This window comes from Peromyscus californicus, unplaced genomic scaffold, assembly GCF_007827085.1.
Source record: "Peromyscus californicus insignis strain IS unplaced genomic scaffold, ASM782708v3 Scaffold_8__1_contigs__length_139910024, whole genome shotgun sequence".
NCBI classification, from domain to species: domain Eukaryota; kingdom Metazoa; phylum Chordata; class Mammalia; order Rodentia; family Cricetidae; genus Peromyscus; species Peromyscus californicus.
This window is the reverse complement of record NW_026294606.1, coordinates 44,120,065-44,142,100: the sequence shown is the minus strand read 5'-3', so window position 1 is coordinate 44,142,100 and position 22,036 is coordinate 44,120,065. Positions and strand designations below refer to the sequence as shown.

Here is a 22,036-nt window from a genome sequence, read left to right as displayed (position 1 = left end):
ACTGCCATCCGCCATGATGACAAACAGCATGTGAAGATGCTGGTAAGCCACGAGCCATGTGGCAAGGTATAGATTAATAGAAATGGATTAATTTAAGTTATAAGAACAGTTAGCAAGAAGTCTGCCACGGCCATACAGTTTGTAAGCAATATAAGTCTCTGTGTTTACTTGGTCGGGTCTGAGAGGCTGTGGGACTGGCAGGTGAGAGAGATTTGTCCTGACTGTGGGCCAGGCAGGAAAACTCAAGCAACAGTCTTTAAGTCCCATAATATGACTTCCTATCTTTATATCTTTGTCTTGTTTTACTGAGATTTCCTTGTTAGGTTCTGATTTGCTAAAATTTATCTTTTTAAAAGATTCTTACATTATTATTATTATTATTATTGATTTTTCAAGACAAGGTTTCTCTGTATAGCCCTGGCCATCCTGAAACTTGCTTTGTAGACTATCCTTTTGAGGCCTCTGCCTCCTGAGTGCTGGGATTAAAGGTGTGCACCATCCCGCTATTCCCACCATATTGTTATCTTTTCATTGTCTAGTGTCTCATCTGACTTAGCAGAGGTTATCTTTTATGGAATTGTTTTTCTTGAGACCCTTGGTCCTTCCTATAGGACCATATCTGGTGTCTTTCATATCTGCTTCCCATGGCATGATCCCACTGCCCCAGTCTTTGCTATTTTTTTTTCTGCCTCAAAGCAAGCAGCATTACATGTGTTGAGGAAGGCTAAAAAGTTATGTTGTCCATAAACTTGGAAGATCCTGAGCTGACGATTGAAACACGCACCTTACCTCTATCTGGGGATTTGGGTGATTGGTAATGATAGCACGGAGCCAGAACCAGAGGCTTTATCACAACTGTTAGGGAACTTGGCACAGGTGTGGGAGATTCTGGGATGTGCATCCTACACCACTCTGTAATGTAGAAAAGTGTTAGATACATCTATCAGCACAAAACACAGAAGAATAAAGTATATTGCTGGTATGTGAAGGCTCCTATTGAAATATAAGTACTGAGAGTGCTGACTGCCAGAATGTGGATTTATGGGAAATAAAGCTCTAAAATACTTTCTCCAACAACAACAGAAATATAGACCTCTTGGAAACAGCCTTTCCTCTCCATGTACTTAGCTCCCATTGAGCTTAAATTGCTCTCAGTATTGGGATAATGACAATTCGATAATACAGGATGTGGAAGACAAACCAAATAAATTAACCAGCTGCTTTTAAGGCTAGTTCGTTCAATGACTTACCCCTAAAATGCTTTGTAGAGCATTCGTGCTCAGTAGGTCTCTAGGCAGTTTTATGACTAGAAGAAAGAAATGGATTTTATTAAATGTCAGTGAAATAGGGGCAGATAGCTTTGTGGTACTTAAATTAGTGCGGAATGTGTGTAAGAAAAGTAGTTTATCTTTCTCTAAATCATCAGTACAGAACCTTCCTTGGCATTCCTGCTAGAAAATGTGTTCCTCCTCAAAATTCCCATAGATTAGGCTAAAACAGTAAATGGAAGTGCACTATTTGATGCTGATCTCCTGTGTGGAGCCCTGTGTATCTTGGAGTAAATCCCACAGAAGGCCGGTGCTTAAAAAAAAAACAAAAACCCTCAGCAACCACTAGCAGACACATGAAGTTGAATACCATATGAGGCTTCGAAGCTAGAACTTGTGAGTGAGGAATATGGGCAGAGGAACTGATAAGGAGCCAGGGACTTGATGCAAGGAGAAGAGCTGCTTAGGTACAGAAAGCCTGAGAGGTGAATGCCATCCAGGTCCAGAGCCTTCTGCAGGGCCCAGAAGAACATCACTGTGCAAGCCGAACATAGGGCACATCTGTGTCCTTTCATGAAAAGTGATCAGCAGCTACTTAAATGAAGCATGAGAAAACTGACATTAAAAGTAGTTTTCAAATTTTTGATAAGCTTTGTATAAGTTACATACTCTACCCTTGAGGAATGGGCATTAGCCAGTCATTGCAGGAACTGGGCATGAGCTCAATAGAATAAGTCCCTTCTCTTATGTGTTAATTGTATGAATAAGCTTGGAGGTCTTTTCATTTTAGAGATGGCAGATTCCCGTGTATTGGATGCAGTTTTTGACGTATCAGGAGTTACAGATAGGTTGTATAGCTGAAAAGAGGCTCTGGGCCATTACACAGCTCCACAAAAGTGGCAGATACATCGTGAATTGACAATGAGGGGAGGATTAAGAATAGCTCTCAGAATGTCTGCTTGCTGTCTACTGTCCATCATACCCATGTGTCTAGCAATGAGAAAGGCATGATCCTTTCCCCAGCATGGAGAGGCAGGGAAGCTCAGATGATAACCAGACCCAGGGAAGAGGAGGTCGTAACTGGATAGTGGTGCTATGATTGGACCACCATGATTATAAAGACTGCTTGCTGTCTACTGTCCATCATACCCATGTGTCTAGCAATGAGAAAAGCATGGTCCTTTCCCCAGCATGGAGAGGCAGGGAAGCTCAGATGATTCCCAGACCCAGGGAAGAGGAGGCCGTAACTGGACAGTGGTGCTATGATTGGACCAACATGATTATAAAGCACATAACAGGACCAAGCAATTAGAGAGACATGACTTACAGAAGATGCTTGCTTATTTACAGGTAATTCATTTTTATCCACAAAAGACAATAGTGATGTGATAAAAACTATTACATTTTGAGAAACATCCAAGAATCAGACAAATCACATTTAACTTGTAGTGATAAACAGTTTCAAATGTCTCATTTGTTTAGAGAAGTTAGCATGTTTCCTCTTTTTGGTTTGGGGGTTTGTTTTGTTTTTCCAACATGTGACTTTTGCATACATGTCCTTGGCCTTTCTCTCTGAAGCCTTCACTGAAAGTGTAGGAAGATCTATGCTCTTTCCATCATGTCAAAGGAGTTTATAGAGTTTGTCTGAACCAAACCTGACATGGACTGACTTCTGAATTCCTGTCTCCTTCCTTTTCTTCCTTTCCCCTCCTAGAAGTTTTCCCCAGAGCTAGAACAGGACAAAGGGAAGACAGGGGCCAGCTGGCCTCAGTTTCCCCTGCTAACCCAAGCACACTGACTGTAACAGAGGGGACTTGGTGGAGTGAATTTGAAAAAAAAGAACAGAAGATAAAAATGTAACAAACTGAGACCATTGTCCTTGGAGGTGTGGGTGGGTAGAGGTGGGGTGGATAGAGGTGGAGATGGGTGGAAGCAAAGGTGGGTGAAGGTGGGGTGGGTAAAGGTGGAGATGGGTGGAAGCAAAGGTGGGTGGAGGTGTGGGTGAAGGTGGGGTGGGTAGAGGTGGAGATGGGTGGAAGCAAAGGTGGGTGAAGGTGGGGTGGGTAGAGGTGGAGATGGGTGGAAGCAAAGGTGGGTGAAGGTGGGGTGGGTAGAGGTGGAGATGGGTGGAAGCAAAGGTGGGTGAAGGTGTGGGTGGGTAGAGGTGGAGATGGGTGGAAGCAAAGGTGGGTGGAGGTGTGGGTGGATAGAGGTGGAGATGGGTGGAAGCAAAGGTGGGTGAAGGTGGGGTGGGTAGAGGTGGAGATGGGTGGAAGCAAAGGTGGGTGGAGGTGGGGTGGGTAGAGGTGGAGATGGGTGGATGCAAAGGTGGGTGGAGGTGGGGTGGGTAGAGGTGGAGATGGGTGGAAGCAAAGGTGGGTGGAGGTGGGGTGGGTAGAGGTGGAGATGGGTGGAAGCAAAGGTGGGTGGAGGTGGGGTGTGTTGAGGGTGGGGGAAAGAGTTCTCAAGCATCTTTCTGGAAGACTCTATAGCACTATGGATCCAAAGCTCTGTTTTAGACCTGGTTATTTTAACCTAGAAATTGGGTTCTTCTAAGAGCCATGATCTTTTGAGCCCTGGATGGTAGTTATCTAAGTTTCTATTACCAGACCTGATTTCCCTCCTACTCATCAGGCCTTAACTCCAGTTAGACAGCAGTTGGTTACTGCCAAGATACAAATCTCACCATTACCTTTAGGGATATTTTGCCATGTTGTATGTTGTGGTGCAGAGACATTCCAGCTGGATTTCTTCAGATGTAAGTATATAACGTGGAATGACTAACTGCAGGAACCAGGAAGAGTTCATAGGGGTGTGTGGGGTTGGGTGAGAGAATAGCAGAATGACTTCTTTTCTTTTATCTAGTCAAATGTAGGGCATTTCTGTACTCTTTACATGTCTTACTATACAGAAAGAAAAATCAACACCCTTTCACCTAATTGCTCAATTTTTAAAATTGCTAATATCTCACTTTCAAATGAATTTCTAGTACTTTGAGAATAACTAGAATTAATTCCTTGATATTTTCTATGGTCCTTCATGAGAGTCACATGGTAAACTGATGTGACTAAAACTCTTTTTATGGACTTCAGTGGAGTGTCTTTGTTTGACTTCTGTGTGGCTTTTGTAACTTCCATATCTGTAATCAGATGTTTCTCTTCTGACCAGTCCCAAATAACTGACTCAGGCTGAATATAAATTATAAATGCTTGGCAGATAGCTCAGGCTTATTACTAGCTAACTCTTACATTTAAATGAACTCATATCCCTGTTTACACTCTGCCACGAGGTGGTACCTTTATTAGCATGGCATGTTCATCTCCAGCTCCCTCTGCTACTGGCCAGTGACTCCTGCCTGCACTAACAAGTGAGAGTAACACATATTCATAGTGTAGAAAAGGATTGTTCCACAGCACATATCTGAGCTGTTTCCCTTTTCTCATTTTTATTGGTTTCCTGAAGGTTAGTTGGTTTAGTACTCTAGGTATAATAAGATTTTTTTTTACAAAGTTGGAGAATATTTTTAATCTCTTATTGTCCTTTATTAACTTCTTATTTTTGTTATCCCTGAAGAGTGGTGATATGAAGAATTAAATCTAACTTTTAAAGCTGCTGTCTGTTCTGTGGGATATCTTAGGCCTTTGGAGTCCCAAGGAAGAGATTTATCCCATTCCCTGGCTAATATCAGTTCTTCTCAGATACCAAGCCTTCTGTAGGTGCCCAGCAATCCCAGTGTGCCTGCGTTCTTTCATGGTGACAGCAGAAGTGGGGACAGTTTGGCTTGTACAGCCTGAGCCTTTGTGCTTCAGCTGTGGGTGTCCAGGACTAGCCTCCGATCCACACTTGTCACACTGAGCATACAGGGTTGGCACTCTGGTACCTAACTGAGCAGCTTCTGTCAGGCTGCTTTGCGGAGAATGAGAAATCACAGCCTCTACTGGGTTCTCACTTTTTACAAATTTTATAGAATTTTTAATTTAAACTTTGGGTAAGCAAAGTGCATATTGTTTATCTTTCCTCTCAATACTGAGTCAGTTCTGAGGTGGGAATTGATGGTGGAAGTAATATGTTGCTACTCTACCAGACTTCTTTCCTGTCCACCTAGCCAGCTATTTTTCTTAGCAGATAGTGATCAGCACTCACTGTGCCCTGCCCATATCTCAAAATCCCCTCCAGACCAAGGCCACAGGTAGAGGAGAGATTCTGTGATCTTACCAATTTCTCCTGGTTAAAACAGTTATTAACTGTTTATTTTTAGTGGATTAGTAATCCTTTTCGGTCGCCAAAAATATACTCTTAATTTTTTTTCTCCTTTTCCAAATTTCAAACCTTGTAGCAAATTCATCGTTCTGCTCACTTGGTTGGGCAGCATCCTGTTAGATCTTTTCCCTGTGTGACAAGAAGGGAAGAGTCTGAATCTCAGTGCAAGGCCACCCCTGTGGATTTCTGGCTAGGTAGCTAAGGATGAGATGAGTTACAAGATCAGTGAAACTAGGTGCAGTATTTCTGATGGAAGATGGATGGGGAGGCCAGCTTACTTTTGTACAAGTAACAGAGAACTTCAAACATTTATAGCACACATTGACATGAATATATTCAGCTTACTTGTGAGAATGCACATTTTCTTTTTTATATCAATTCTAATTATGGATAGGTAAAGAATGAGAAAGATATGTAGAAAATATAAGTAAGATATGAATTTATTCTTAATGCATGATCTTTCCTCCCCAGTGCTTTGGACATGGTTGGAGATACACAAAACACTGAAGTGAACTGAAACAGGAGTTTTAAAAATTCTCTTGTCTGGTGTGGTGGCATCTGCCAGTAATCCTAGAATTTGGGGGCAGAGAGATTGTAGGCCCACAATTCTACAACAAGATTCTAGGCCAGCAATAGTGGAACTTCTCTCTTCAGTGCTGTGGATATCACTCTGTATAAATAAAATGCTGATTGGCCAGTAGCCAGGCAGGAAGTATAGGCAGGACAAGCAGAGAAGGAAGGCTGAGTCAGAGAGATGCTGTCAGCTGCTGCCATGAGTACCAACATGTAAGATACTGGTAAGCCACAAGCCATGTGGCAAGGTATAGATTTATAGAAATGGGTTAATTTAAGATGTAAGAACAGTTAGCAAGAAGCCTGCCATGGCCATACAGTTTATAAGTAATATAAGTCTCTGTGTGTTTACTTGTTTGGCTCTGAGTGGCTGCGTGACTGGCGGGTGAGAGAGATTTGTCCTGACTGTGGGCCAGGCAGGACTGGAGAAAACTCCAGCTACACTTCAGGACCCTCAGTTCTGCTGTGGCATCTGTTCTTAGTACTAGTTAGTATATAGTGGTGAAACATGTACTTCTGGATGATGTGCTTTTAGTGACACATGGTAAAAATGTCATTGCTTGAAGAATTGAAGTTGAGTATATCATAAAAAATATTTTACAAATATGTGAATTATCAGAGCTATATCTTTTTCAGGATTTAGGAGTTTTGACCAGTTTTTTTTTTTTTTTTTTTTTTTTTTTTTTTTTTTGTTTGTTTTTGTTTTTCGAGACAGGGTTTCTCTGTGTAGCTTTGCGCCTGTCCTGGAACTCACTTGGTAGCCCAGGCTGGCCTCGAACTCACAGAGATCCGCCTGGCTCTGCCTCCTGAGTGCTGGGATTAAAGGTGTGCACCACCACCGCCCGGCGACCAGTTATATTTTATATTAAAACTTCCAGTAGGATTTCACAGTAGATTCTACTCTATACAGTGTCTAGCTACTGTGGACTATTTAGAGACCCTAAATCCTAAAGCAAATGATCTGTACTTTGTAATTTGATTTACTGTTCAAAAGATACTGTCAAATTATTTGCTTTGGATTAAATGAAAGAAAAGATGACCGTTTCAAACTAAAGCAGTTTAATCTGTGATGACTTTCTTGTCAGTGAGAAACTTAAGAGGTTCTGATTTTCCAGTTTACAAAATGACTTGGTTCTTAGTTCCTTATTTGAAAAGCTTTCCTGAAGCTACTACTCACTAAGGCATTGTTTGCCCAGAGTCCTGGTGTTTTGGTGCCATCTTGTGGCTGGGATATGTCATAACCTCAATGCTCGAATCTGATTTAAATAGAGATCCAGGCAGTTTAAGATACATAGGGAATTCTTTCCAAAAGCAAGTTATCCACTAAAAATAAACACACACACACACACACACACACACACACACACACACACACACACACACACACTATTTAGAGTGGCTTATTTGTCACTTGGTAACACTGACAGGCAGAAGAGGTAAGTAAAAGATCTCTGTGACTCTGGGTGTCTGAAAGCCTATGTTTTGCTGTGTCCTCAGTTGCTGCTGTTTGAACGGACATGGATGAACAGATGGAAGTCTTCAGTCCTGCACGAAGGGGAAGGGAACATAAGAAGTGTGAAATGGAAAGGCCATCTGATTGCTTGGGCCAATAACATGGTAAAGGCTCATGTCTGTCTGTCTAAGCCTGTGCAGTGGCAGAAGCTTGACCAGATTGAAAGGTCTGGGACAGAGAAGATGATAACACACAATGGGGTGATGATTCTAATAGACACAAGTGACACTGATCCCACACCTCAGAGCCTAGGGAAGGCAGAGCACTTTGGGTTGTAGTAGTACAGTAATTCCCAACACACTGTAGACTGTGTTACAGTAGGAGTCCTGAGGTACAGAGTAGCCAAGAGAATGAAAAGCCATTTTAATAATTGAAGGGCTGCTCCAGGAATGAGTTCTGGGACTGCCATTTACTCTTTGCCCAGGGGCCACTGATAGAAGTAAGTAGAGACTATTTTTGATTTCTCCTTTCCTTCCAATATAATCATAGGCCAAAACATAGACCTGCCATTTAAAAAGTGTATTGTACTTTCAGTATTGCACTTATTTAAAGTTTATTTAACATGAAGTGGGTCCTGGAGAAAGTTTAAAAAATAATCCTTTTCCGTATCTGTCATATTATCTGAAATTTCAGTACGTAATTGAGAAAATCAGTCCATTCGGTTAGAAACCTCCTCAGTTTAACCCTCCTGTTTGGGGTTTTCCTTACTTCTCTTGGTTCCCAAAGAAAGTAAACAACCATGGTCTCGAGGCTCATTTTCAGCCAGCAGTATACTTAATGTTTCCATTTGAGCACTTTGAAATGTCACACGTAATTTTCTTTGAGTGGATGGGTTTTCAGAACCAACACGTTTCTGAAAAAGCAAACCTCATTCCTGTGCAGAGAGTTCCATTAGAAGTGCCTATCTACTGTCAGGTTGCAAGCAAATGGTGTATCTGTGCATTGCATGTTTGTGTTGGATTTACATCACCCATGCTATCCACTAATAACACAGCTCTGTCCAGAAAGAAGTATGTAGGTTGCCTTGCAGTTTGGGTTCTCATAGGGTTTGTGTAAAGCATGATCGTGCCTTTGTATGGCTCCTTGCCACGCCCAGTAAATACCATCGTTGTTTTGATATAGCATACCTATTGATATGTTCCCTTTCCAGAATGTAGGATGCCTAACATTGTTTTGTTTTGTAGGGTGTGAAGATTTTTGACATCACCTCAAAGCAAAGAATTACCAATGTTCCCCGAGATGATATAAGTCTTCGCCCAGATATGTATCCCTGCAGCCTTTGCTGGAAGGACACTGTGACACTCATTATTGGCTGGGGAGCTTCCATCAAGGTGGTTTACCTGGTCTTTATATTAAACCTAAATCATTATAGATTCATTGAGAATGGTCTAAAGAAATACATATTCAATTCATGAATGATTTCTGGGAAACCTCATATTTTCACCTGAATGCTGTGGTAATAGGACAGTGTACTTCACAAGTACAGATTTTAAGATATGCTCTTTCTTTTCTATGTTGTACAAAGCAATTGCCCTTTTCTGTTCTCAGGATGATGCTGTATTTGTTGAGTTCTGTTTTAATTTTCCACAGTCCCACTGCAGTCTCTTAGCTGTTTATGGAGCATGCGATTTGTTTTGGTGGTTTAGTCAGATGCTCATCTTCATATTACCCTCCCTCCCTTTGTCTTCAGCTGTAACCATTTGTGTCATTTGGGTTATTGATGGTAATGAGATAAGATGAAAACTAAATCATCCTGCATGTTTCTTAATTTAATGACATAGAGACCCTGGCTCATTATCTATAATTTGATTTAAGAGCATTTTTCTTACATTTGATTATCTCACCCATATGTGCCTTGATAAAGTAAAGCTGCTCTCCAGAAGGGAGCCCAGACCCCAGTCACCTTTATTTCATGCTTACCAGTGCCTCTGCTAGAGTCGGTACTTGAATCTCAGAAGTTATTCCTTCCCTTTAAAGGTGAAATGCATAGTTTATCTCAGCAACAGTTTACTATTTAGAGTCAGACAGACTTGAGATTGATTCCATCCTTTCCACTTCTTAGATGAATGTGGGAGGGCATGGAACTTGGCGTATTGTAATAGCTTATCAATGTTACCTATTAAAACATGAATCCAATAAGGGAAACGAGACACATGAGTAGAAAGGAAAAGTGTGACAGTAACTAGTGTGGTGCCTTGCTGCCCAGTCCAGCACTGTTGCCTCTGTGCCATGCTCTTCTATCCTCACAGTGTTGCGATGCAGGTTCTCTTCTTTTCAGATTGGACTTGAAGTGCTTGGTTATATGAAAAAAAAAAAAAGTGATTAAGTTTAGGATGGAGAGATTGCCCTGAGTTGTCCCCCTGGTTCTAAGTGCAATCCCAGTGTCTCAGTTACTTTTCATTGCTGTGACAAAACACCATGACCAAGGCAACTTAAAAAGGAAAATGTTTAATTGGGCTTATGATTTCAGAGAGTTAGAGTCCATAATGGCAGGGCAGTGTGGCAGTGTGGCAGCAAGCAACAGACATGTGGCTGGAGCAGCCCAGAGCTCACATCATGATCTACAAGTAGGAGGTACAAAGGAGGCACAGTGGGAATGATGCAACTCTTTTAAAACCCTCAAGCCTACCCCAGTGACACATCTCTTTCAACAAGCCACCCCTCCGAATCCTTTCCAAATAGTTCTACTAACTGGAGACCAAGTATCCAAGCACATGAGTCTATGGGGGCCATTCTCCTTCAAACCACCACATTACATTCCCTGGCCCTTTATATTCATGACCATATCATAATGCAAAATTCATTTAGTTGAAATTCAGAAGTCCTCATTATCTTTCAGTCTCAAAACTATTTCAATTTCCAGAGTTCCAAGCCCCTTCTTTTCAAGGCAGTTTCTTAATTGTAAACCCCTGTAAAATCAAAAAGTAATTGCATACTTCCAACATATAATGGCACAGAATACACATTACCATTCCAAAAGAGAGGAATAGGGTAACCTATTGGTCCAGAAAATAATGGACCAAGAAAGACCAAGACCCAGTAGGGCAAACTGCAAGTCCTATATCTAGTTCCCATGTCCAATGGCAAAGGGCTTAGATGGCTCTGTGTTTCCAGCTTTGCTGCTGGCTATCCGCTTTTTTCTCTTGGACTGGTTTCACTGTGCAACCCTCTTTGGCTCTGGCATCTCCAACATCTTGGGGTTTCTACTGCAATCCAGGCTTCACTTTCACAGCTTCACAAAATGGCCACTCAAGGCCCCTTGCCATCTCAGGGTCTTCACCCAGGGACTGCTCTGTTACACATTCTCTGATCTCAGCAACTCTCCTTAACCATGGAGGATGATTTCACAACTCCTTTGCTAGTGTATCCTTCATGACTCTAAAGCCAGAACCACTTGGACAACAGGTCCAAGTTTGGCTGATGGCTTGAGGTGGAGCCTGGCCTCTGACGATTGCAGCCACCTTCCTTCCCTGTTGCTTTTTAGAAGCAGAAAATTTCTTTGGGCTATTTACTTTTACAGGTTGGAAACCTAGCCTAAGGGCATCCCTTCCTTTATTCCATTTTGGATTAGCCTCTCCTTCATCTTCTTATCTTTTTCAGCATACTCCTTAGATCCAACATTACATTTTCTGGTGCTATTTTTTCTCTTTAAACTACATTTTGTATGTATTTTTTCCCTGAGTCACTTCTTCATTGTAAGACCTAAGAGTGATTGCTAATAATCATGTGATAGAGTCAATATTAGATTTCCTTGAAGTCTGTAGTTCCAGTGAAATTAGTTCATGACTATTCAATTCCCCTTCATGCAAATTCTTACAAGGGCAGAAAGCAACTTGTTCTTTGCCAAACTATCACAAGAGTAGTCTCTATTCCAGTTACTAGTATTGTTTCCCTCTGAAACATCTTGAGCTAGGCCTCCACAGCCACATAGCTCTCGGCACTATTACCTTACAAGCTCCTACTAGACAGCCTGGTTAACCCTGCTTACAGCTTCCAATCACTTTCCTACCCCCAAACCCAAAGTCTTCCACATTCCTCCAAAATCAACACAGTCAGGTTCTTCACCGCATTAGCCTACTCCTTGATACCAACTTCTGCTTTATTGTTTTTCTATTGCTGTGATAAAACACTGACTAGGGCAACTCATGAAAGAGCTTTTCATTGGGCTTATGATTTGAGAGGATTAAGAGCCTATCAGAGCATAGCAGTAAGCAGCAGACATGTTGGTTGAAGCATCTGAGAACTCACATTTTGATCCACAAATAGGTGGCAGAGAAAGGACACACTGGGAATTGTGAATGCAAATCTTTTGAAACTTTAAAGCCCACCCCTAGTGACAAACTTCTGCCAACAAGGCCACACCTTTAATTCTTCCCAAACAGTTCACAGAGTAGGAACAAAGCATCCAAACCCATGAGCCTGTGGGGCCATTCTCATTCAAACTAACCATGCCAGCAATCCCAGTGAGGGAGATGGAGAAGGAAGATGCTGTTATACAAGAGGACAGTATGTTGCTTCTGAAGTAGAGCAAGCTGGCTAAGCTTAGGTTCTCTCTCAGAGCCTTCAAGGAAGTGCTGCCCTGCCCACACCTCATGTCACCTGATTAGTGAAACTGATTGGACTTGTAGCTGTAGACCCATAAAGTGGTCGCATTTCTGTGTAAAACTGCCAGATTTGGGGTTATGTGTTAGAACAGTCATAGATACACATGAATACACATTCTCTATGTTTAAATAGCAGCCTACAAATTTATGTCAAGTATGTTACTTTATTAGAGATTTTTTTCTTCAGACTAAGTCATATTTTGAGCATTTCTCAATTCAGAAATCTTGGTGAGCAATCTTGATTGAGAGAAACAGCTAGAAATGGCATAATAAAGCATGTAGTTAGAGATATATTCTAATTATTTTGTATGGCCACCAAACACGAAGCACCTGTAGGCAGTGGTTGCTGCAGATACAACAATAGGCAAGTTAGTTCATTCTTTTACTGGACAATTTCTGTTCTGGTGAAGGAAGATAGAAGTCAAAGAGCAAGTAAACACATGATGATGGGAAATAGCAAGGAGGACATCCGAACAGGATAAAGGTAAAGGGGGCTCTCTGAAAGCTACTGTGTAATTCATGTAGAGCTCTGAGAGGGACAAGTTATGCAGCTCTGAGGAGGTGCTGAGATGGAGCAGCTAGAAGTCAAGAGTGGAGCACGGGTGGAGCAGAGGGTCGATGAAGATAATGGGAGAGAGGGTGTGTGGGGGTATCCTGGCTTATGGGCCGCTGGAAAATCTCTGGCCTACCATCGAGTGGGGTGGGAAGCCAGCAGAGGCTGCTGCAGTAGAGTTAGTTAAGTGCCCTAACTTGTACTGTAGAAGGATCACTATGGTTGTGCAGAGATAAACAGCAAAGGCACGGTAGAGAAGAGTGAACAGACGGAGGCCATAATGTAATGTCTTCTTGTACCTGTGTTGTGGAGCTGGTCAGAAAGAATTGACTAGGGGCAAATTCTGAAAGTGATGGTGGAAAAAGGGGTGTAAGACAAAGAGAAAAAGTCAGAGTTTCTTAAGGAACTAGAAGGTGAAACTTTACTACTCCTGGGGTTTGTTTACAGGAAAAAGATGCCCATGTGGGGATGTGGAAGAGGTAGTTAAAAGAAGCAGATTGGTGCTCATGGGTAAAAGGTTGCCTATACAGGAAAGGGCCTTCACGTCGTTGATGTGCTCTCGTGTGGACTGCAAGCTTGCTGAAGCATTTGTCTGTGCACCCTCCAAATCTGCTGCTTCAGACCACAGAACTGAGGAGCAGTGGGATAGAGTGGTCCGGCAGCCGGGGAATGGCGCCTGATTCTTGTCTCCAGAGAGACTGGTACACCGATCAGGGATATGCAGTAGCCCTTGAACTCCAGCCCTGTGGTTTTGAGTAACTTTCAAAGCCTCAGGTTTCTCATCTTAGATTAAACATGGTGGCAATGCCTTTCATGGATACTGTGTGTGAAAAAGTCCAGTCAGTCCACAAGTTTAATGAGCATCCCTCAAGTTTCTCCACTTCTTTCTCCCTGGCTAGTCTTCCTGGCTCTGGCTTTGCTCTCAACTCTGTCCTCCACAGTGCAGCTAGAAGAGTGTATACAGAATGCCGGTCAGCGGTCAGTCTCTCTGTAAAGCAGTTGAGAGGTGCTCATTAGCATATGAGGACTGATCTTCAGCATAACCCCACGGGTTGTACAGGATCCAACCTCTTTGTTCTTTTCTGGACTCAACTCTGCCCCCACCCTATGTTTTCAGTTTCTGTCTGACCGTCCAGCTGAAGGACTAGACTCTTCGCTTTGTCCTATACAACTATTCTGCCCCTCCTGGTTCCTCTTCCATGTTCCTTCTTCTTCCAGAAAGCCTTCCTGCTTGCAGTGCATGCCTCTACTTCCCAGCCACACTTTGGACGAGTGCCGTATTGCATGCCTCCCTGCTGCACTATCATTTTAACAAAATAACTCTAACTCGGGATTGGTGTTCAGTCATTACTCAGAAAGTGCTGGCTAATATCGACATTATATTGTCTTTATTGCTGTACTCCAAACCATCTCCTTGGCCACTTTTATCAACACATCAAAATGACTGTCCATTTGGCATTGTGAAATGTTCCCCTTAAATGATTGAATAGTTTCCTTAATAAGTGTGTATGGGGGAGGGGGAGAGTTGGTCTCTTCTAAACTCAGAAGTCTACCAGAAAGAGAAGGAAACTGGGGGAAATGGACAGGAGACAAACATTGAAAAGTTATTAAGGAGAAAAGCAGCTGGTCACATATTTGTGGATGTTCACATGTCTTCAGCCATGAGATCCTATCCTACATTAGGGAAAGCATTCTCTGAGGACCTCTCCAAGTTGCTGCACTGCTGGAGAATGATTTAGACATTTGCGTTAAAAAAGGAACAGACAAAAAAATGCAAAGGATTTCTAACCACTGATCTGGCATCTTTATATCTAGTAATTTATCCTAAGTAAAGTCCTTAACATTTTTATATTTAAGTATATTGAGCATGCTGTTGTTGTTTATGGTATTCATGAATAGAAATAAAAAAACAATGGGAAATTGATCAAATAAGTTATACTGGTTTCTTATGCTATGTTATAATGACACTAAAGATTTATGTGGTAGAAGAATATTTAAATGATACATATTATTTATAGTAAGCCTTTACATGAATAGCGATAGCTCTGTAGTAGACAACTACTAAAGGTGTTGTCCTTGGGCTGACACTTTGTTCATGCTTTTCACCATTTGTTTGTCTACTGTAGACACTAAATTTACAATGTTCCATAGTGTAGTGATACTTAGGCTAGTGGCTATAAACTACTACTGTCTACCAAGTGAAGGAAGAAACCTAATCACTGAATTGTGGGATCAGTACCCAACTTCTAGTTCAGTCTTATAGAGAGGGCCAGACCTATAAAAATGCTTGTTTCTTATTACAAAGTTGAATGTATTCACTTTTGAAAGGACATTCATTTAGAAAGAGGTAAGAAAATATCCATAGTCTTACCAAGCAATAAAAAAATTTAACTCACAATGTGCGTTATCTGGAGTTTGGGAGTCAGAGGGGTGAGAGATTAAGGGATAGATTAATATATATATATATATATATATGTATATATATATATATACATATATATATATATGTATATATATATAGTGTTACTGGTTTAAAAAATACGTTTTTTTTTTTTTTTGTTTTGTTTTTTTGTTTTTTGAGACAGGGTTTCTCTGTGTAGCTTTGCGCCTTTCCTGGATCTTGCTCTGTAGCCCAGGCTGGCCTCAAACTCACAGAGATTCACCTGGCTCTGCCTCCCGAGTGCTGGAATTAAAGGTGTGCGCCACCACTGCCCGGTGAAAAATACATATTTCTATTCCAACTTCACATGTATAATTTAAAACAAAGATAAACCTTTTTTTGAGAAAGTGCTAACAGTAGAAATGGTAGACTTTATAGGTCACATACTTGCTGCTCTTTTTGTTTTTCCCTCACAAAGTGGAAGCTACTCTTAACTTCCAGGCTACACACATGTGTGATCTTAATAGGGTGTATGTAGACAGCAGACTCTGTAGGTGAGCCATAGTATGTCTATTCTACCAAAAATTCCTCTAGCACGTGCCTGCAGCCCTTAAGTAGTGCTTCAGAGAATAGACCATAGAAACAGCAAATTTATATTAGTGTGCTCTTTCTTTGCCTTAGAGTGTAACTTTATTGGACTACCATTGGGGAATCTAAATAATGGTTGCCATAGGTTATTCAAACAAATTGCTTAATTTACTTTTTATTTTTATGTATATGGGTGTTTTGTCTGCATCTGTGTCTGTGCAACTCATGCATGCAGTGCCCACAGAGACCAGAATAGGTCATTGTATCCTTTGGAACTGGTTACAGAAAGTTATGAGCCACCATGTCAGTGCTGGGAACTAAAGCCAGGTCCTTAGAAAGAGCAGCCAATGCTCATAACTGCTGAGCCATCTCTCCAGCCTCTCAAACTGATTTCTGTCTTTTACATCTTAGAGTAGATTTTATGTACTCCATCTTTGGGTGACATGATTACCTTAAAAAAAATTACCACACTGAGTAAAGTGCTATAGAGAATTTCCTATCAAAGCTAGAAAATAACCTGTGAATTTCTTTTCTAGATATGTTCAGTGAAGGAACGTCATGCCAGTGAGATGAGGGATCTGCCAAGTCGATATGTTGAAATAGGTATGGATCCTTCCCATGTCTTCTGTGATGGTAAAACTTCTACTGAACGCCTGACTTTGCATCAAGTGGGAGTCGAAGGCCACATCCTCCACCAGAGCTTATCTCTTGGTGCTTTGGTAAAATGGATCCAGAAAGCCTTCAAGTTTTAGAAAGATCCCCCTCTCCATTTTTCCAAACAAACAAAAATTTATATTTCTCATAATAATTTTATAGTTGGCTTGAAGTCAGATAATCATGTATTTTGGATCCTGGTTGTGATATTTGCCTCTAGGACCTCGGATAGATTTCTGTTGTTTTAAAATTCTTACATGTAAAATGTGAGAAAGAATATTTTTAAGATGGCTGTAAGGAGTGTGAGTTAGTGCTTGCATGCACCTAGTACAGTACTGACCATTGGTTTTGTTGACTTGAAACTTCTCAGTCCTCACTTTTGTCATAACCGGTCTGGCCCAATTGCACCATCTTTTATTTGGAGCACCATGGCTAGCTGTCTCCTCAGTTTTATCTGCTCCACTGTGACTCTAATCCAGTCTCTTTATCACAGTAAAAATGCAGACCAGATCATGTAACTGTCCTTCAGTCTTTTCCCATTGTTCTGAGCAGAAAGAACAGACTACATGACTTGATGTTGCCCATCCCTGTCTATCTAGCTACAGCTCCCACCAAGCCTCTTTGTGGTCTGTGTGCTACAGCCACAGGGACTTTCTTACACAAGCCCAAGCTCTTCCTTTACCTCTGTATAGAACATTCTTCTTGCCTCTTTTTTCTTCACCAACTTTAAATCATACCTTCTGTCAAGCATTCCTTTCCTGAGAAAACCCGCTGGTTCTGTCAGACCAGGCCAAGCCTACCCATTCAAGTATGGCTTCTATCTGCCCCTGGCTGTACATATGGCTGCAGCAGTCCTGAGTTCTTGATTATTGGTATATTTTTGGGTAGCCCAAGACTGTCACTTCAATACAAGCATACCCTGGTTTATTTTTGTTTACTTTGTATCTTGAAGGCCTGGAACATTATAGTGCACTACATAATACTGTGTTGAATGATTCAGCGCCTCCTGGAAGCAGCTACTTAGGAAAAGTATGCTGTGTATGATATGCTGTTTTATGTTCATGATGGAAAAAAGTTTTGCCATATTAAATTGGCTGTAAAATTCTCTTGTGCCTTTGCATGGTGGCTGCTGTAGAAGTGTGATACTCCTCTGTTTCTCTGTGATGCTGTGAACATTGTTTGCTCTCCATTATCCACTTGGCTAGTGTGGTGAGAGCATTCCAATTTGGGTTGTTCTGCACTTGGAGTCAGAAGTTGTGGTGTGTAGAGTTTTAACCCCTTTTTTTTTTTTTTAACCCCAGAGAAGTAGTAGTTCAGATTCAGAGTATGAACAGAATGCATATATGGAGTGTAGTAGTACGAGAAAAGCCAAGGAACAAGAGGATAGAGTAGACTTCTACCTAGAAGATGTTCGTTTGAGTGTCTCTCACTTTCTTCCCACTTCTCCTTTGCCTATCAGGGATATCCTCTGAAAATCTTGATGCATAGTATCTTAAGAGTTGTTATTGAATAGTTACGAGGCAAGACAAAAAGTTCTGATAATTTTTAAGACTATGACAATTTCCAGGGAAATACAAGAATGTAGCTTTGTCATTTGTGTGAGTACATTACTGATATTTGACCACTATAGTTCTTAGTTAAGTACCATAATCCATTTCCACGGCAGGTGGCACAGCTTTTGTGTAAGAGACCTTGAATGAGATGAAGGAAAGGGAAGTGTTAGGAAGTTGGGAATGGAATTTGCTTTATCCCCAAACAGTGAGCCACTCTCCTTCAATGGCATGATGACTGCATTGAGATTAAAGAAATATTTGTGAGAGTGAATTTGTCAGAAGCCAGATTTTTTAAAGTTAGAATCATAAAGGCAAGCAAAAGTTTCTACTCCAGTGTTCTTATAAATGAAAAATAATAATGACAAAAAAAATAAGGCCTCTGGACAGTTACTGCCATGAAGAGGTTCTCTTGGTACAGCAGGCTTTTGAATAGCCTTGTCTCTTCCAGGTTACAGTACTGCTGTAGGATGTTCTGTATGCTGTGAATATGTGTTACTCTAATTGGTTGATAAATAAAATGTTGATTGGCCAGTAGCCAGGCAGGAAGTATAGGCAGGATAAGCAGACAAGGGGAAATCTGGGAAGACAAAGGCTGAGTAAGGAGAAGCCAGCCTGCCATTCAGGGAGCAGCATGTAATGGCACACAGGTAAAACCATGGAACATGTTGTGACATATAGATTGACAAAAATGGGCTGAGTTTAAGTGTAAGAGCTAGTCAGTGGTAGGCCTGAGCTAATGGCCAAGCAGTTTTAATTAATATAAGCCTCTGTGTTTACTTGGGTCCAAGCAGCTACGGGACTGTGGGTGAGAGAGATTTGTCCTGACCGCGGGCCAGGCAGGACCCAGGAAAACTTTGAGTTACACAGTGAGGAAAGGTATGCTCCATGCCTATACTGCTCACTTTAACCTAACTTGGATCTCCTTTATGCTCACAAGATTCCCTAACATCAAAGTCTTTATTGCATGGCAGTTGGAGAGGTGGTACTTCTTTGATAAGTGAAGTCAGTGTTTTAATCATCTTCTGATGTTGACTGCCAGCAACAGATGACTTACATGCATGAAATTAATGACTGATTTCCTTATATTGATTGCATATAGAAGTTTAGTAAGACAGTTGAGATAAGGAACTACATGAAGATCTACACAGACTTGTCAGAGAACCCAGGATAAAGAGGAAGAGAATGCATGGGTTTTTCTCTTTAATAAAACAACATCATTATCTCCAGCTGGTCATGCACTGTGAACTTGAAACTTAGCATGTCATCCTGTTTTCAGCCTCTTAATTGATTTGGAACACAGTGACCTGGAAATTGAAGGTCTGTTTACATGGTTCAGAAGAACTGTGGAATAATTCATTCTTAGATCTAAGTGTCTCTCTTCATGTGCTTGCTATCATTTTTATCTTGATGTACAGATTACAGCAGTGAGATAATTCTCTTTGCACACAAGTGACTTACTTTCTCCTCCTAGTAAAAGTCTCAGTAGAGACCATGTCAGGTGGAAGTATCTTGCCAGGTGTTTGAATTTGAGGGTCTGGCTTTTGTATACTTTTCTGTTCAGCTTACTGTTTATGTTCAGTTTACTTTCCTGTTTTTGCATTGGATTTTCCCTAGTACTTCATTATGAAAAGAATTTAAATATGAGAAAGCATTTTACAGTGAACACCGTAATCCTCCCTAGATGCTGTTATGTGTGACTGCATTTGCTCTGTTAAGAATTGTTCTTTACTCATCCTCACGTTGGTATGATAGGCTTACATATGGTGCCATGAACTCAGATATTTGTTATTAATAGTGAGATCATAAAAAAATCTGAAACACGAGGCTAGGAAAATAGCCAAGTTGGCAAGATATTTGCTGTGCAAGCAGAAAGATCTGAGTTTACATCACTAGAACTTATGTGAAATGTGGCCTTGGCCATGTCATGCCAGAGCCCCAGTGGTTTCAGGAGTGGAGGCAGGAGGATGCCTGGGGTTTTCTGGCTGCTAGCTTAACTCTAGGTTTATTGAGAGGTTCTTATCTCAGGAGCATAAGGCAGAAAGTTGTGGAACAGAAACTGGGCATCCTCCTCTGGCACACACACACGCACACACACACATACACACACACACACACACACACACACACACACACACACACCACTTACAGTAATATATTTGTTTCTTTCATAACAATAATCACTAGACAGAATGCTAAATACATCACAAGCAATATTATTCAGTCTGTACAGTATTCCATGGGTAGGTGGTATTATTTCCATTTTATAGGTAAAGAAGTTGATCAGAGGGGCTCATGTAACCTACTTAAGACTGTCCTGTTCCTAAGCAAAAGCACTTTAGCTCAGACATTCCTGTTTGTAGGCATTCTGTAGCCAGATGTGGCTCACACCTGCAATCCCTACACTTGGAGCCTGAGGCAGGAGGACTGACACAAGTTTGAGGTCACCCTGGGTTACCCTAGTGAGCTCAAGGCCAACTTGGCTATAGAGTAAGGCATTGTCTCAAAACATAAAGCAGATAAGGAACATCAGAAGGAGCCAGCATCTTCTGTGGACAAACAATGCTCCCATCATTGCCTCCTCAGTCTTCTGTATCCCCACTTTACAGCCAAAGGGACCTGGGGAAGGACCACCTAGTTCTGACATGTAGGTCCAAACCACTGGGTGGGAATTTCCCAACATCCACAGACCCCTGCACAGGTCAGTGGAGATGCTATGTGCCTCTTCCCTAAACAACTGAATGTGATGGAAATGCAAGAAATTTTTGAGATTCTGGTTCAGAGAAGCACTTCATTTAGAGAAATGGAAATTGTATGCTTCCTTAGTTTGTTCTTAGACCAGCAGCCTGCCATTGTGTGTGCTCCATGTTAGTGAATCTCTGCAGCACACTTGCCTTGGGTAGTTTGCAGAGTTCTTTCTAAGGACTGGGAGCCAGAACAGACTGTGACTCTGTCCTCCTTTCAGAACGTGGAGAGCCCCTGTCATTTAGTGCTTGACTTGGGTTGAGCTGATTGATGCACTGAGGTAATTTTATACTTAGAACGCAAAGAATAGCCATTTGGTTTAGACATTTTTACACAGCATGCCTTGACCATTTCCTTTTCTTTTATCTAAGCTTGAGTACTGTCACTAATGAAATATTCTCATCACTGACTTCATGGTGGGGGGCACTGAAGTTTAAAACATGAAAGATTAATGTACCATATACCAATTAGAGAATATGGGATTAAATTGAAACCAAAGTTGCCTTAAATGTTTTCTGACCTGTGTGTAGACTATTGTCTTGGTTTATTTTAATGCTTTCTTATTTTGTCTATTAACTAATCCTTCAGTTTTCATTCCATGTATCAGGTCTATAATTTGCTGATGTGAAGCATCACATCACTTTTTACCTCAGTCTGTCTGGTTTAGAGCAATTCCTGAGGCTATGGAAGTGTTGATTCCAAAAGTATTTTTACTGGCCCCCTGGCATACCAACCAGGTGTCCAAACTTACCGAAAGCTCTCTGGGCATGACTGCTCCTGCTTTTACCTGCTGGCTAAGGGCAGGAGTCCCTTGCTGAAAGCCAACCATAAAGGGTCTAGAATGGAAGGTCAGAGAGTTGCAGATAACTGCTCTTCCTTAGAGATTGGCATTTGGGGAGGGCAAAGGGATAAAGAGGGACCAGAAAAGACAGTGGAGGTTCAGTGCCCTGCAATGTGTTGACCTTCGAGCAGCATAGAAAGTTCCCAAGAAGGGCGGGACACTGATCGCAAAGATCTCGAGTCTTAAACTGTTGTTCTTGGTCTTAAACTGTTGTTCTTGGTGGTGTAGTATACCTGTAGCCTGCGCTTCTCTGTGTGCTCATTTACGTCGTCCAGTGTGCCATCTGTCTATCTTGGAAAAGTAAGGCATTGAATCTTGACATCTGCTTTCTTCTGAAGAAATTTTAGTCCTCTTGCTGACCTTCTGTGAGCTTCAGTGCACTGATTCTTAGAGCATGCCTCCAGATGCTGCTTTCTGAGCACACTGGAGTGTGGAAGATGCCTTTGCAGCTGTGTCAGGATGAGAAGGCCACTCCACAGCTTCAGTTCCCACCAGAACTGGTGTTCT

General features: G+C 41.5%; 1 protein-coding gene across 1 annotated transcript in view; it reads left to right on the top strand.

Annotated features, from left to right (window-relative positions):
• Window positions 1-22,036, top strand: part of Vps41 (VPS41 subunit of HOPS complex) — a 164,014-nt gene that overhangs the window by 85,323 nt on the left and 56,655 nt on the right. Inside the window, exons 8-10 of the mRNA XM_052729824.1 lie at window positions 7,599-7,718; window positions 8,799-8,945; window positions 16,276-16,342. Coding sequence (XP_052585784.1) covers window positions 7,599-7,718; window positions 8,799-8,945; window positions 16,276-16,342 — 334 coding nt within the window. The remainder of the gene's footprint in view (window positions 1-7,598; window positions 7,719-8,798; window positions 8,946-16,275; window positions 16,343-22,036) is intronic.